Raw genomic sequence first — 17,944 nt, 5'->3', positions numbered from 1 at the left:
CCCTGGGTGATTTTCCATATTTGCCTTTTCTTTTATTACTCTCTACCTTCTTGGAGCCATACATTTTATATTTTTTCATTCACATGGCCAGATGAGGTCTTGTTTTTTTTTGTGTGGGATAAGTTGTATTTTGTAATGGCACCATTTAATATTGCATAGGATGTAGTGGGAAGCTGGAAAGAAATTCCAAATGGGGTGGAATTGAAAAAACAAAACTGCAATTCCGCCACAGTTTTAAGGGTTTTGTTTTTACAGTGTTTACGATGTGCTACAACTTGTGCTCTTCATTCTCCAGGTCAGTAAGATTTCAACGTTACCACATGTGTCGTTTTTCCTTGTGTTTTAATAAAAATAAAAAAATAAAAATTTTGCAAAAAAAGAATTAAATAATAAAAAAAAAAAATGTTCTCTATTTTGATATAAAGCAGATACAGTGAATATAAAAAGTCTACACACCCCTGTTAAAATGTCAGGTTTCTGTGCTGTAAAAAAATGAGACAAAGATAAATCATTTCAGAACTTTTTCCACCTTTAGGCCCTTTTCACACGGGCGAGTATTCCACGCGGATGCGATGCTTGAGTTGAACGCATTGCACCCGCACTGAATCCCGACCCATTCATTTCTATGGGGCTGTGCACACGAGCACTGATTTTCACGCATCACTTATGCGTTGCGTGAAAATCGCAGCATGCTCCTCTTTGTGCATTTTTCATGTAACGCAGGCCCCATAGAAATGAATGGGGTTGCGTGAAAATCGCAAGCATCCGCAAGCAAGTGCGGATGCGGTGCGATTTTCACGCACGGTTGCTAGGAGACGATTGGGATGGGGACCCGATCATTATTATTTTCCCTTATAACATGGTTATAAGGGAAAATAATAGCATTCTGAATACAGAATGCATAGTAAAATAGGGCTGGAGGGGTTAAAAAAATAAAATTAAATAATTAAACTCACCTTAATCCACTTGCTCACGCAGCCCGGTTTCACTTCTGTCTCCTTCTTTGCTGATTGCAGGAAAAGGACCTGTGGTGACGTCACTCCGTCACCACAGGTCCTTTTCCTGCAGTCAGCAAAGAAGGAGACAGAAGAGATGCCGGCTGCGCGAGCAAGTGGATTAAGGTGAGTTGAATTTTTTATTTTTATTTTTTAACCCCTACAGCCCTATTTTACTATGCATTCTGTATTCAGAATGCTATTATTTTCCCTTATAACCATGTTCTAAAAGAAAATAATACAATCTATAGAACACCAATCCCAAGCCCGAACTTCTGTGAAGAAGTTCGGGTTGGGTACCAAACATGCGCGATTTTTCTCACGCGAGTGCAAAACGCATTATAATGTTTTGCACTTGCGCGGAAAAATCACGCATGTTCCCGCAACGCACCTTTTCCCGCAATGCCCGTGTGAAAGAGGCCTTAATGTGACCTATAAACTGTACCACTCAATTTAAAAACAAACTGAAATATTTTAGGTAGAGGGAAGAAAACAAAAAAACTAAAATAATGTTAACTAGGAGTCAGCATACACCCTGACCTCATTTAAAGTGCCTCTGATTAACCCCAAATAAAGTTCAGCTGCTCTAGTTGGTCTTTTCTGAAATTTTCTTAGTCGCATCCCACAGCAAAAGCCATGGTCCACAGAGCGCTTCCAAAGCATCAGAGGCATCTCATTATTAAAAGGTATCAGTCAGGAGAAGGGTACAAAAGAATTTCCAAGGCATTAGATATACCATGAAACACAGTGAAGACAGCCATCATCAAGTGGAGATTACCAGTGACATTACCAAGAACTGGACGTCCCTCCAAAATTGATGAAAAGACGATAACTGGTCTGGGAGGCTAAACACGGCTAAACAGCACTAGTATCAATCATTTGCTGTGCACTAAAAGAGGCATTAGTATACAGTTTGATCAAAGAGCATAGGCCCACTTACCGCGACAAGGTTGCCTCTTGTTAAGTGGGAACCTACTCTAACCATAGCGCAGTGCCGTGCGGCGACCACCGCGCCTCCACATTGCTCCAGCAGGCAATGGGATCCGACAGCCACACAGCTACCCCGCTATACGGCGGAGCCACCTAGGCCTCGGATCCCACAACTCCACCAGCACAGCACAGAAGCAGCGACGGCCACCGTCCAGCGCCGCATGTGAACTGGTGCTAAAGGATCACCTGTTCACAGCTTCTCAGGAACTCCAACTGAGATGTGGTAGGAATTAAAACCCTGTGCAGACTACTGCTAATTTGAGTTAAGAGCACCTGTGCCACATGGGGAGGAGTGCTGACTCAGAGGGGGAAAAAAAAGGACAAAGCATATAAGAATCATGGTTTGTAGAGAGTTTGTAAATCGCACATCCTCATTCCTATACTTATGACTACTGTATGTAATAAACAGCATTTCTATTGATAAACACGGCTAAACAGCACTAGTATCAATCATTTGGGACATAGGTCACGTGGGACGCCGCAATCGAGACCTTGACCACACGGGACGCCGATGTGAGTCTAAGTGGCTGACTAAGGATATACATCGATCTCCCTCCAGTGACACAAGAGGGGTAACATACTTTATATTGATATACCAACATATGTGATCTACATCACGTTTATACGCCACATATGGCGATTGAGTGCGGTCCTATATTTGGCCAGATAGGATCGCACATCTTGATATAACACTGCAGCTGGACTCGGACTGTCCATATCGGGATCAGGTCCACAGCCTGGATTTGCAGTTTTTTTGTGTTTTTGTACAAAACATTGTTTTAGGGTCCATTGGGTGCCATCTGCACTTTTTTTATGTATGTATATTTTTATGTGAGTATTTTAGGTGTATTAAATTAGGTTATTGACACCCTATATTGGATGTTTCCAGGTAATTGAGTGCCCTCCAGCAATTTATTTACATTACAATTTCTGATTCGGATTTGGGTGAATCCGTGGAGTGAGCACCGGTTCCTTGGGGAGAGGGTGGGGTGAGCCGCTGAACATCAGTACATAATCTCTAGACAGATTTACTATTGCGACTATTTAAAAAGTTGCAAAAAAATGCGCAATTTCACTCCAGTGAGGACCATGCTTATTTTATGAGACTTTTATCAAAGAACATGCAACTTTTTTGTAAAGACGTGAGACTTTTTCGTAAAGATGTGCAACTTTTGTAAAGCTGCTTATTGACGGATAAACTACTATTGTCAAGCCACATTTATTAAAGTCTTAAGGGGACGATCATAAATCTGACTTGGCTAAAACTGACTTTAGCCATATGTAAAAGGGGAGTGAGCTGTCAGAGTAATGATAAATCTGGCCCATAGAGTTATCACTGTGTTATCTGTGGTGTTACATAGGACTGCAGGTGACATCTATCACATTATCTGTTAAAAGGGGCGTGCCCACAGGCTGGGGGGGGCACAATTTTTGGCCTGCTCTGGGTGCTGGCAACCCACGCTACACCACTGGTATGTCGTGATGATATGTATCGTGAAGGTGCATCGAAAGAAGGTATTTAGAGAGATGGTATTTAGGGAAAAGGTATTTACAGAAAAGGTACATAAAGAGAATGTAACTAAAACGATGGTAAAGGGAAGATATGTAGAGAGAAAGTACATAAAGAGGTGGCATGTAAACAGAAGGTACACAGAGAGACTGTACTTAGAGGCAGGTCCGGCGTCAGCACCCGGCATACCGGGGCCTACTGCGGAGCTGCAGTCCTTTCACTTACGCAGCTTCAGACTGGAGCAATGGGGCATCCTCTGGTGATAGTCACATGAGGCCAGCTCCTGCTGTCCTCCTTAGGCTACTTTCACATTCGCGTTTGGTGCGGATCCATCATGGATCTGCACAAACGCTTCCGTTCAGATAATACATCCGTCTGCATCCGTTCAGAACGGATCCGTTTGTATTATCTGTAACATAGCCAAAACGAATTGTGCCATATTGTGTCAGTGAAAACGGATCCGTCCCCATTGACTTGCATTGTGTGCCAGGACGGATCCGTTTGACTCCGCATCATCAGGCGGACACCAAAACGCTGCAGGAAGCGTTTTGGTGTCCGCCTCCAGAGTGGAATGGAGGCGGAACGGAGGCAATCTGTTGCATTCTGAACGGATCCTTTTCCATTCAGAATGCATTTGGGTAAAACTGATCTGTTTTGGACCGCTTCTAAGAGCCCTGAACAGATCTCGCAAACAGAAACCAAAATGCCAGTGTGAAAGTAGCTTACAAGTTCCTGTGCTGCAGAGCTTCAGACACGCCCCCTCTTTACTCCAGCAGAGAAGACATTTTGCCTTACCAGCTTCGGACATGCCCCCTCTTTACTCCAGCAGAGAAGACATTTTGCCTTACCAGCTTCAGACACGCCCCCGCCCCCCTCTACACAGGACTTGCTGCCTGAGGAGGAGAGAGACCCCAGCAGAGCAGACGTGTGAAGACAGTCTGTGAGTGAGTCTGCTGCACTGTGGCTGTCTCTTCTCTGTGAATCAGGAGGGAGGTAAGTCAGGGAACTCTTTAAGCTGCTGCTGGATGCTGTAGACCAGCAACTTCAATGCTATTTAGTTGTTTTACTGCCTCATTAAGCAGTTTGCCTCCATGACACCTGCCCCTATCTCATCCTCATGGAGGCCTTGCTGTCTCCTTTACTCCCTCATGTATCCAGAGCTCCTGTTGCACCCCTCATATCTCCTATTGCTGCCCTGCACAGACCTCCTGCCACTACTTCTTGTATGAATCCCCCTCAGAGCCCCTTCCGCCTACTTGCTGTGCCCACCACTTTTTTTAATACAGGGCTCCGGGACCCTGTTTCACTGCTCTGCCTCTCATTATGGTGGTGTCTAAACCGCATTCACCATAAGGACTTTCTAACGTCAAAGGGCCCCCCACAGCTTACTGTGCCCCCTTATACCCTGCATTGTGCCCTCTTACCATATCCTGTACAGTGCCCCTAGTCATTCAATGTACTGTGCCCTCTTATACCCTTTTATATGGTCACTGTATGGTGGTGCTATCCAGTGACTGTATGGCGGTGTTATCCGGTCACTGTATAGCGGTGTTATCCAGTGACTGTATGGCGGTTGTATCCAATAACTGGATGGTCATAACTGTATCCCTTTCCCTTCCCACACTATCCTTTTTTAGACCTGGCATGAATGGGGAAAAGTTGCAGATTGCGGTGCTAAGGACCTTTGCGCCACAATATGTGTCAGAAATACGCTTAATATAGGCAGGGGGTGTACTAAAATTTGCTGTGGGACCCAGTCAGTTCTAGCTACATCACTGCACAGCTCCTTCTCTCCTCCAGGCCTGGCCCAGGGGTGACGTCATCACATGTGTCTCACTGCTGCAGCGGGCCTGAGGAGAGAAGGAGCGAAAGGAGATGAGCTGCAGTTAGTGAATGACAGGACAGCCGGCTCCCCTGCGCTCCAGCAATGATAGGTATGTAAGGGAGGCCACTGGGGGGGTCATTACACTGTGAGGGCCCCTTACACAGTATAATGACCCCCAGTGCCCCCCATTTAGTATAATGATCCCCAATGACCCTCCATTCTGTATAATGACCCCCAGTGCCCCCTCCATACAGTATAACCCCAGTGTTGGGGCCACTGGGGGTCATTATTCTGAATGGGGGGGCGACTGGGGGTCATTATTCTGAATGGAGGTCCACTGTGGGGTCATTATACTGTGTGGGAGCTACTGGGGGTCATTATACTGTGTGTGTGGGGGGCATTGGGGGGTCATTATACTGTGTGAAGGGCCACTAGGGGTCATTATACTGTATGGGGGCCATTGGGGGTCATTATACAGTGTGGGAGCCACAGGGGGACATGTAAATGCAAAAAATGCCTCAAGAGGGCCCACTGGAATTTATTGCCCAAGGGCCCACATGAACCTGGAGCTGGCCCTGCTTAGAAGTAAGGTATATAGAGAAGCTATACAGAAAGATGGTATGTAAAGTGAAGCAATGTAGAGATAAGATAGAAAGAAAGCACATAGAAAAAAGGTACATAAAAATAAAGTATTCTAAAAAGAAACATTATTTGGCTCTGTCTGAATCTCGTTTTCACCAGCATTCTGCACATACAGGTTATTGTTTCCTGAAATGCTCCTGACTAGGGTTGAGCGAACCCGAATCTGGACTTTTTCACTGAAGTTCGGGTTCGGTGTTCGGGTGATTTTTATTATTTTCCGTTATAACATGTTTATAATGGAAAATAATAGCATTCTTAAGACAGAATGCTAAATAAAATGGCCATGGAGGGGTTAAAAATAATAAAAAAAACTCACCTCATCCACTTGATCACGCAGTCTTCTTTCTTCAGGACCTGCAAAAGCACCTGCAATGATGTCAACGCGCTCACCACGTTGTGAGCACGGTAACATCACCGCAGGTCCTGCTGAATGAAGATAGAATCAAGGCTGTGCGATTAAGTGGATGAAGTGAGTTTTTTTATTATTTTTAACCCCTCCATGGCCATTTTATTTAGGATTCTGTCTTAAGAATGCTATTATTTTCCATTATAAACATGTTATAACGGAAAATAATAAAGTGAAGTTCGGGTCCCAATTGACTTTAATGGGGTCCGGGTTCAGATGAAGTTCGGGAACTTTGACCAGAAGTTCGGCCGAACCCGGCGAACCCAAACTTCCACGGGTTCACTCATCTCTACTCCTGACGCAAACTGCTAGTTTATATACCACACAGTATATATTTATTTATTTTGTTTGTGCGATCCTCTTGTATCAAAAAGCAAAGTCAAAGGTACTTCTCAATACAAGGATACATACGATACAAATGCATACGTTAGTCTTATGGGCTACGGACACATTTGAAATGCACGTTCAGAGCATTCCCAATGTGTTCTGAAAATATACAGAAAGGTTAGGTGTGAAAGGAACTTTATTCTTACATTTAAAAAAAGTGATCTTGTATTATTATTACTGCTTAAGAAGACAGGAAATGGCACCATCAGTTAGACATCACTATATCTATTTTACTACACTTTATTTGCTACAGTATATTTTAACATAAAACCTTTTTCTTTTCCATAATACTCCATGTTGTATATAAGATGTGGATGTGTGTAGCTGATACAGGATAAAGCTGTGTGGTTACATATCTGAACTTATTATTATAGTGAAACATTTGGTTAAGGGCACTTCTGACCTGTTGCATACTATACAAAGCCAGCATGAGGTCGGAGCCTTATTAAAGGGGTTGTCTGGGTTCAGAGCTGAACCCGGACATACCCTTATTTTCACCCAGACAGACCCCTGAGGCTAGCATCAGAGCATCTCATGCTCCGTTTCACTCCCTTTCCCTGCTCGCAGGGCAAAGGCTCTTTTGTTTACAATAACACACTGCCGGGCGGAAACTTCCGCCCGGCAGTGTGTTCGGTGACGTCACCGGCTCTGATGGGCGGGCTTTAGCGCTGCCCTAGCCGTTTTACTGGCTAGGGTAGTGCTAAATCCCGCCCATCAGTGCCGGTGACATCACCGGGCTTCCTGGCAGCCCCATGGAGAGCCCCGGTACGTCACCGGATCTCCAAGACATGCCCTTGCCCTGCGCGATTTAGCGCAGGGCAAAGGAGAGCATCGGAGCATGAACTGCTCCGATGCTCAAGTCAGGGGGGCTGCCTGGGTAAAAATGGAGGGATGTCCGGGTTCAGCTCTGACAACCCCTTTAAATGCAAGACATAACCTTCACAGAAGTGGATTCAGCACTTATCACATGTTCCTGTTCATTCATTACTGCATATTGAAGGTTTTCTTGAGACTTTCCTTTGCCATATTCTTGGTCAGACTGTTCCATTCCTTCGGATAATCGGCAGGTTTGGCATCATACTCTCTTGCAAATTGCTCATTGAACTCTTTAAGAACAAATTTCCAGTAATCAGAGGCTTCAATGCTGGGATCAGGCTGAATATTCCAGTCAGGATACACTTCTTTATATTGCTTATAGGGATGAGGTATTTCATTTGTATCACTATTCTGAAATGTTCCATTTCCACTGACACAAGTAGTGCAAATGTCATGGTTAAGAATAGATGTGTTTAACCTTCTGTACGTTCCTAATCCTTTAGGTCGATGGACAGAGGCAAAATGGTGTTTGTGGTCGTCACCTCCAGCTTCACAAGGGACCTTGCAGAATGGACACTGCTTTCCACATCCAAACACCTTCTTGAATAGTTCGTCTTGAGGTTTCACTGTTACTCTGGAAAGAATGACATCCACACTCAGAGATTCAATTTCTGATTTGATATCTTCTATTGTGTCAGTCAAGAAATTGTTCAGATTTCTAATAAATTCTTTTATATTTGCTGAGTTTTTGAAAATGATTGCCATCATCTTTTCCTGTGGTAATACCAGATCACTGGTTAATTTCTTTTTGAAAGTAGTAAGGAACTCTTCCACATTCTTTGAATTATTCCACATGTTAGGATTGTTGAAGAAATCTCTGATCTTTTCTGTGATTGCTGACAAGATCTTAATTCCTATTGTGCTGAAGTTTTTATATTTCGTTTTAATGTATTTCAATATCCATTTTTTCACAAATTTTTCATAGTTTTTTGAGTATTCTACATATTTTCCAAAAACATTTTCTTCCAGAAGATTTAAGAGAACAGTGTACTGGAAGAATGTCCGGGAGGTGTAGGTTTCAGAGCCTTCAGACCTCATGATGTCGTCTACGAGTTCAATGCCTAGATTTCGAATAATGTTTTCAATTATTGCTGGCTTTAGACATGTGTCACATATGCGTTTGGCGAGATCCTGATTTTCATTCTTCTCTTTAAATACATTCATAAATGTGCTAAAGTATTCAGATTTCAATGTTTCCAGCTGTGAATGAGGGTCATTCTTTCTGATAAAATTATTATGCATCACCTGGAAATCAGCAGCAGCATGTCCTAAAATGTTCAATTTTATTTCTAGCTCAAGTTCAGCTGGGATATTCCCTTCCTTAATTAGAATGTCATCAATCATGTTCAGCAGTTGTTTACAGTAGGTGTCATCATAATCAGCATCTCTCTGGGCTTGCTCTTCAGAGTATTTGCAGCATTTGTCATGTATATATTGAGAGGTATACTCATACTTGTGTGAATTTGGTGCATTTCCTTTCCACCATGTATATGCACTTTTCAATAATGTCAAAATTCCTGCTCTTTTTCTGTCAGTATTCTCTGTCTTAGGTCTTGGCAAGTGCTGTATTTGATTTAGTTTTTCATTAACTGCTGATCCCTTGTCTCTCATGGTCTTGGTGAACTCAAGCAGCATGTCTTTCTCAATATTACGTTTTATGAGCGATTTCACCCCTAACTCTTTGACCGTTTCTTGCCACATGGTCTCAAACTCCACTTCTAACATAGCATTGTCCAGTTTATGTTGTTTCTTCCTGCATTCTTCCATAAGGCTGGAAACTTTGTGTTCAATCTCCTTAATATACTGCTTGCATGCTCTTTTTATCTTATGTTGCTGTTTTTGAATTTGAATCGCTATGTTGTACTTGTCATGAGAGGACCTTCCAAGGTTTTCTCCAAGCATCTTTACACTGATTATAAAGTCTTCTTTGTATTTTATTAAGTGAACACAATCTTTCTCTTGTTTGAAATAATCCTCCAGCCATGTTATCATTTTGTGCTGCTCTTTTGCAATGATGTTTTGTAGCCTTATACAACATTCTTTACCTTTTTCTTCCAAAGTTTCTTCAGATTGGTTCTTGATAATGGTTTCAGTATTAGTGAACCATTCATGGATCAATTTGCTGAATTTCCACTCTAATTCAGAATATTTCATAGACAGTTTGTTGTAAGCACTGGCTACCAAGCTATTTCTAAAGCTGAAAATAAAGTTCTCATGTATGACTGCATTCCATAAGTCTCCCATCCACTTAGCAAATTGCTGTAGGTTATGTGCCCTATTTTGGTTTTGTTTAATCAATTTTAGTAAATTTTGCTTCAATTCAGTAATATGTTCGCTGTAGCCAGCGCTGACAGGAGCCATTGGCGGTATACCCTGCCAAAGACTAGGGATGTACCAATGGTGTTCCTCTGAATCATATTCCATAACATCAGAAAACCCCTTATACTGAGGCTTCTTCTCTATGGTTGCCACAGTTTTGGTCATTTCATTTAGTTGTTCCAGCAATTTATTTCTGTCTCTCATGTTCATTACAGGAGCAGACACGTCACTCACATTTTGATGAACAAACTGGCAATTGGGCTTCTTCCCAATTTCTTTCATTCTGAGAAATGCATGGACCACAATCTGTAAAATATCTTTCATTTCGGTTATATTTTCCATGGCCATATTGATTACAGTGATGTCACTTAACCCAACCACTAGAGTGGCCAACTCATTGTCGTGTTCATAACTGCCCTCCAGAGAATCCAACTCGGGAGCTTTTAACCCTTCAGTGTCAATCACTAGAAGAAAATCACATCCGAGCTCCCCCTGGAAGTTCTCCTTCACTTTAATAAGAGTCATGAAAGCTCCTCGTGTGCATCGTCCACTGGCCACTGGAAACTGTAGACCAAACATGGTGTTCAGAAGAGTGGATTTCCCCGTACTTTGAACTCCCAGCACGGTTATTACCTTTATCTTGCTTCTGCCGCCTGTCTTAGAGTGCACTATATTGAGAACATCTGTTACCCACCGCACAGGAATCCTGGATGCATCTCCATCAATCAATTCCAGTGGGTAGCCATCAAGCAGAAGATCACATGCTATTTCAGGGAGATGGTTATATTCTATAGGTGCATTGTTTTTTTTACCCATGACATGCCATACCTCATAAAACTGAGATACCTCTCTCAGGAAATGCTCTATTCCCAATGAACTGTCTGATATCTTTTTATCGATCTCCATCAGCTCTTGGGAGTCACTGGCCTGAGAATATTTCTCTTTGTATTTCTCTTGTAAAGATGTGAGCATTTCCCTTGCTGCTAAGTCCAAATAATATTTTAACCAACTTAAAAAATAAAACTTTTCTAATCGATTTTTTGTTTTGATCCCTTTTATAAAACTGCTAATTCCTTTTGGCATATCACATTCCCACTGTTTCTTCCTTATCTCATTACATTTTCTTCTCAGTTCAGATTTGTAGTTTTCCCCATTTCTATTTTGTTGTTTTTTCATCTGACAAAGTTCCTTTTCTAGGGTTGACAGGTCTTTTAGAAGTTGCATTTGCAGTTTCATTGTTTTTCCTTTATACTTGACAACATCGCAGATCTCCTCAGTTATGGCTCTGGCGTGTTTTTCCGCAGCTTGACATTCCACTGTATTTTCATCCACACAGATATTTTGCATTACTGCTATACGAGCCATGTCTTCTACACTGAGGTAATTAGCATTTTCCTTCTCCAACTTCAGCAGAGCTGAGCGAATCATTTTAACAGCTGTTGCTTCATTTGTGGTTTTTGAGATCACTAAAACATTGTCCTTCTTTAGGTCAGTCATGGACATCACAGATTCTATCATCTCTTCACTTTCTTTTCTGCTCACTTGCTCTTCAGGAGTAATAATGAAGAGATATGTGGAGGGTTTATATTTCATTAATAATTCACATTGAGTCTTACTGATAGTTTCAACAAAGATGACAACAACTGAAGATATATCTGCTATGAAGTTGAATGGCTTCAAGTTGCTCTCCAACTCCCCACGAAGGTTTGTAAAAGCAACAGGCTTGGTAAAGATTCCTTTACCAGCAGGAAAATACCAGGATATCTCCACTAGCCCCAATGATATAGTCCTTTCCACATTTCCACCTTCCATGTCTCGATGGACAAAGATGTCTTGACAATGTTGTGTTGAACTTAAAATCTGGTTTAGGATTTTTGACTTAGAAAGTCTGCACTTTCCTAATCTCACAAATGAAAACGTTGGCATGGAAATTTTCACCAAGTTTTCCTCCTGAAATCCTTTGCTATGTGCCAGGTATTGGGGTCTCCATTTCTTCACAATTCCCCTCATTGCCCACAACATAAAGGTGTAGTCTGGACCATCATTGGCTGGCAGTAGCAGAGGGACAGAAAACTGACACATGGACATTTTTGATATCATCTCTTGCTGAAGGAAATGATCTGAGCAATGTAAGATAACACATTGTAAGTCTAATGGGTGGATACCATCTGACAGGTCACTGTCCATATCCAGCATTAACGTGTGATCCCTGCTCATTTCTTCTCTGGTCCCTTCTGTACTGATATTCCTTGCCTCCTCATGCAATGACATCAATTTTCTTATAAAATACCAAGCCACATTTTCCTTAGGAAAAACTCCTGGTCTCAAGCATTCAGCACCAATATCAAGAACATCATTTAGTGTAAGCTTGGATGTCTGGTAACTCTGAAATTCAATCTTTTTGAGAAGATCCTGGAAGCAGGTTTTTTTGTCTGTAAAATAATTAGAAATAAAATGATCAGTGTCAGAGACCGAAGTGTATGTGCTTCTATAGTGTATACAGTACTGGTTCTGTAAAATTCAACTATGGATGTTTTCTATGAAGAGGTATATCTTAACCCCAATCTTCATAAAATCCCATAAACACAACCCCCCTTTAAAGTGTGAGTACACGGCCCCACCTTTTTTTTTCACCACCTTACACCTTAACAAACATAGGTCGCATGTTGGCTTACTCCCCACTAGTGCCATGATCCCACCTTTATCTACTTAATCCTTTTAACAAATAAGGATCAATATCATCAATTGATCCTTGCACTATATAATCTGGTGTCCTCTTTTGTTAGAAACTGACAATATCTCATTGCTAGAAATGCCCATTTCTTTCAGCACACCAATGACAGATCGCCATATGCAGGCAACTTTATCTCCGTTCCTAGGCATCTGATAACTATGGTGCTCAACGCAGAATGTGATGTCAGTTACATGGGCAAGATTTGGACATGTGAACAAACCTGAGGGCAGCAATCCAGGAGCACTAGGAAAGGTATTTAACCCCCATTTGGCTAGCTGGCCGGGACTGCCACTGCAGCCCAGTCTCAGCAACCGGCTGTTATAGTGTAATATCAGCTTGCACTCCTTTTTAGAAGTTATCTATCTAACTAGCTCATGTACACCACAACTGCCTGCTGCTTTGTTTGGTCCCCTGATGAGCCTTTTTGGTGAAACATGGCATGTCGGGATTTACAGGGTGTGTAGGTAAGGGGCAGGTTCCGGACAGGGTCGCCCTTATCAGGAGGAGCACTCTGTGGTAGGAATCATGGACAGAGTGGCAACCTGGTATGGCAACACAGGTATATATTAGGTCTTGCCTACTGAATGTCCTTTTCCCCAGGCTCTAGGGGCGAAATTTGGGTGAAAGCAGGAAACATCCTACTGTATCTCCAGAGATGGTCAAAGCATGTGGTCCAGAGGTGCCCTACTACCTGGATGCCGCCGTGCATTTTTAGTATTACAACACTGTATAATTGTTTGTTGCTTACTATATGGTGTCATCTCGGACTACATCTGATGAGGTGACACTATTTCGAGGCTTCCAATTTTGTCTTGTGTTCTATTGTTTTTGATGGTCTATCAATTTTATATACTTATTAAAAGTTAAGTTATATTGGCAGTTCCTTCACCATTTATGATTTGTAGCTGTAAAATATGGCTACCTACAGACCAAATCTCTCAGGTCACCACATGAAGTGGAAAAAGGGAAATGTAGAATCAGCAGAGAGTACATGTGAATTTATTAAATATCAATTAAGAGTTTAAGTTTTTAGACTTCCGGGGACTGAAATTCCCAAGTTAGACTACCATTTCTATAGTGAAAGGAATTTCCCAAATGTATGTAAACTCTCTTAAATCTTAAATATTTTTTGTCTTGATATTAACACTGAGGTACAGACTTCATGGTATATGCTTTACCTTTTATTAATTAATTGCTAAACTAACATATAACTGGTATCACACCTTTTTCCTTGGATTCTTTCTTTACATTTTCTTCTGGTAAATGGATGTCCTCATATTTAGAAGTGGTCAGGCCATCTAATTGTGCGACAGAAAGTGTTACAATTATTCCACATTTCAAGGAAATAAGCAATAATATTCACATATAACATAAAATCTTCAGTTTGATACAAAGATAAGATGTCCTTCATGGATTTAGCTCCACCTGTATGCGACTGCTTGAGTCCATAACATCCTTTATCCTACATTAATGACCCATCCTCAGGATAGGTCATAAATATCAGATTGGCGGGGGGCCCGACTGCCAGCACCTCCACTGATCAGCTGTATGAAGAGAACACATCACTTATGCGAGTGCTGTGTTCTCCTCACTGGTTACCTGTTTGAGCCGTCCTGCTGAAATGTCTACAGCAAGCAGGTAAATAGTGAGAACACAGTGCTCGCATGAGTGCTGCATTGTCTTCATGCAGCTGATCGGCAGGGGTGTTGGCAGTTTGAACCCATAGATCTGATATTGATAACATACTTGGGATAGGTCATCAATGTAGGATAAGCAGACAACCCTTTAATGAGTTTTGTACCTTGCGATAAATCTAGGAAGGTTACGCGAGTAGATAATCTTCCTCTAAACAAGCACCAACGATATAAAATGTTGATCTGGGCTTGTGTAGTCCATTTGAATGAAGAAATCATTGGCATGATGAATCGTTTCCATACAGTTTGCATATTTTCAGCAGCACTTACCCTGTTTAATCAGGGCATTTTGGGGGCCATATCATCACTTCCAGGACTCCATTGTTCTTCTTTACACTGAAGATAGTTCTTAACCCCTTCCTGCTGTGCCATACGTGTACTGGGAGAGTCTCTGCTCTTTGCAACTACCATAACATCACCACTTTGCTTGACAGGACCAGGCAATGAGAATGTCATCACGCCTAACCCTGTCAATAAAAGCGAAGAGGGCCTGGTAGTTGCAGAGAGACCAGAGCCTGTTGGTGTAAGGGCTCATGCACGCAAACGTATTTTCTTTCCTTGTCCGTTCCGTTTTTTTTGCAGACCATATGCAGAACCATTCATTTCAATGGGTCCGCAAAAAAAACAACTGAATTTACTGGGTGCATTCCATTTCCGTATTTCCTTTCTGCAAAAAAATAGAACATGTCCTATAATTGTCCGCATTATGGACAAGGATAGGACTGTTCTATTAGGGGCCAGCTGTTCCGTTATGCAAAATTTGGAATGCACATGGACGTCATCTGTATTTTTTGCAGATCCGTTTTTGCGGACCGCAAAATACATACGGTCGTGTGCATTAGGCCTAATGGCCCCCCGTTGCTCCCTTAGGCTCATTTGCCTTTTGCATATATTAAAGCATAATTTTCTCGGTAATGCAGGCACATATGAACATAAGACCAACACAGATGCCTTCAGCTGCCAGTTTCATAGGTAAAAATCTGCTGACAGATGCCCTTGAATGTGTTAGTGTGTGCTACAGAGCTGTGTGTGTATAATGTGCCTACTGCACTGCTGAGTGTATTATCTACTGCAGCTAGGAGGCTGCCGTAGTTTTAAATGTGTCGGACAGCCGGAATCTGGCCAAATAAAGGAGAGGCAAGGGCATCTGCATATATTTTGCCTATCTTTTCTAGCAGCATGTGTGGGGAATCAAGGCTGGCGTACAATATGCCGGTGTTGATAAATTTCCCCAATGTGCATATTGCACTGCTGTCAGTGTGTATAATGAGCGTAATGCAGTTCTGTGTGTGTACAATGTGCATGATGTAGAGCTGTGTGCGTTTTTGTATAATGTCATGTTCATGGAGATTACGAAAAAAAACACACAAAAAAAAAATCTAGCAGAACAAGCACCTCTGAGGAACTACAGAAGACATATTCTCTTGGATAGGCACATTTAATGACGTGACCACAATGCTGTTTGTTACAATGGTCAAAACTATTAACTCCCTCTACGCTAGACCTCAAAGTTAGTGACCTTGACCCCTCCACTTAATTAAACCACCAGGAAAGGTTTAATAAGGTTTTTTTCATTTTTTGTTGTCTAAATCTAATAGTCTGAAAAAATATGTTAATTCATTGCTAAAGTAATATAGAACCAGTATATATGAGAAGGCAAACATCTTTTAAATCCTTTTTTCTCCACTATATTCACTTTAGAAAATAAACCGTCAGATGAAATGCAGAATGTCAAAGTAAAAACTCCCCATTAAAAGCACCCTGTCTGACCCAGGAAGGAGTGCAGCGGCGTCTTAAAAAGATTAAAATAGAAAAATTGCTGGGACCAGATGGCATACACCACCGTATCCTAAAAGAATTAAGTAATGTCATAGCCAGAACCTTATTTCTGATATTTAAGGACTCTATACTGACAGGGAGTGTTCCACAAGATTGGCGTATAGCAAATGTGGTGCTAATATTCAAAAAGGGTCCAAAAACAGATCCCGGAAACTATAGGTCGTTAAGTTTAACATCTGTCATGGGTAAACTGTTTGATGGTTTTCTAAGTGATGCTATTCTGGAGTATATCAATAAAAATAAGCGTATAACACTGTATTAGCATGGTTTCACAAGGGATCAGTCATGTCTAACTAATTTAATCAGTTTCTATGAGGAGGTAAGTTCTAGACTTGACTGCAGCTAATCAATGGATGTCATATATCTTGGACTTCTCCAAAGCATTTCATACTGTACCACATAAAAGGTTAGTATATAAAATGAGAATGCTTGGACTGGGATAAAATGTCTGTATGTGATAAAATGTCTGTATGTGGGTAAGTAACTGGCTCATTAATAGAAAACAGAGTGTGGTTATTAACGGTACACACTCAGTTTGGGTCATCGTCACCAGTGGGGTACCACAGGGGTCAGTATTGGGACTATTGTCTTCAATATATTTTATAAATTTCAGTTTTACATTATGACACTAAACTGTGTAAAGTAATTAATACAAAAGTGGACAGTATATTGCTGCAGATGGATCTGGATAGAATGGAGACTTGGGCAGAGAAGTGGCAGATGAGGTTTAATGCTGACAAATGTAAGGTTATGCACATGGGAAGGAATAATACAAGTCACAAGTACATACTAAATAGTAAAATACTGGGTAACACTGACATGGAAAAAGACTTAGGAATTTTAGTGGACAGCAAACTAGTTATAGCTTTGCCAAGTCTTGCGAGACATTATGCAATAACCTCATAAATTAAATTTGTTCGGTTCCAAGGTACCACTTCTAGAGTTCGGGAAATGATTTTTTACAGTACAAAATAATTTATGAAGTTATTGCGAAGTCTCGCGAGACTTCGCGAAGCAATAACTTTGGCTCATCGGAGCCAATACATTTTAATACTATACGGAGCTCCTGCTCCGTACAGTATTAGAATGAAGTTTTATGCAAATCGACGTCGGATGTTTCATCCGAAGTTGATTCGCTCATCACAAGTAGTAATATGACAAGTTATAGTTATTAGATCACCAAAAGGAGAAATTCAGGCGGCACTACACCACAAATCGCTGTCATATATCAGTGATGGGCAAACTGCGGCTCTCCAGCTGTTGTAAAACTACAAATCCCATCTAGCCCTGCTGTGGCGGTTATGGTGTCGAGTGAAGTGCTTGGAGTCCTCGGGAAGCACTAGGAGCATCCATCGACGGAGGTACCCGGTCGGGGTGCCAGGAGATCAGTTACATTGGTGGCAGCAGTGGGATGGCGTCCTAGTGCGAGGAGTAGCAGCTCGGAGACACCGTTAGTGGAGTATATTGAGGGCAACGCTAGTATCCGTACAGCGCCCCTGTCTACAGCAGGATGGAATCGGCTAGTCTTCGGACAGCGTTCCACTACGAGTTGGAGGATGACCCGGACTGGAGGGATGCAGTCCAGAAAGGTGTCTGGTACGGGGCCCTGGAAGATGTACAGCGGGGGCGAGAGTCTCCCCAGTGAGGAGCAGCAGTTGCGGATGCGAATGGCCCTGCGAATGCCCCTTCTGGGAAAGCATCCCCTGGATGAGTGGGTGACAGAACTC

General features: G+C 42.0%; 1 protein-coding gene across 3 annotated transcripts in view; it reads right to left on the bottom strand.

Moving 5' to 3' along the window:
- Positions 1-7,564: 7,564 nt before the first annotated feature.
- The window catches only part of LOC122933241 (interferon-induced very large GTPase 1-like), a 54,895-nt gene continuing 44,515 nt past the window's right edge, over positions 7,565-17,944 (bottom strand). For all 3 annotated transcript variants that reach the window (XM_044288100.1, XM_044288102.1, XM_044288101.1), the window contains 2 exons: positions 13,908-13,982; positions 7,565-12,382 (listed from right to left, as the gene is read on the bottom strand). In XM_044288100.1, the coding sequence (XP_044144035.1) occupies positions 7,740-12,382; positions 13,908-13,982 (4,718 nt within the window). In that variant the 3' untranslated portion in view covers positions 7,565-7,739. The remainder of the gene's footprint in view (positions 12,383-13,907; positions 13,983-17,944) is intronic.

This window comes from Bufo gargarizans, chromosome 3, assembly GCF_014858855.1.
Source record: "Bufo gargarizans isolate SCDJY-AF-19 chromosome 3, ASM1485885v1, whole genome shotgun sequence".
In the NCBI taxonomy this organism is placed as follows: Eukaryota; Metazoa; Chordata; class Amphibia; order Anura; family Bufonidae; genus Bufo; species Bufo gargarizans.
This window is presented reverse-complemented; position numbering and strand designations above follow the sequence as displayed.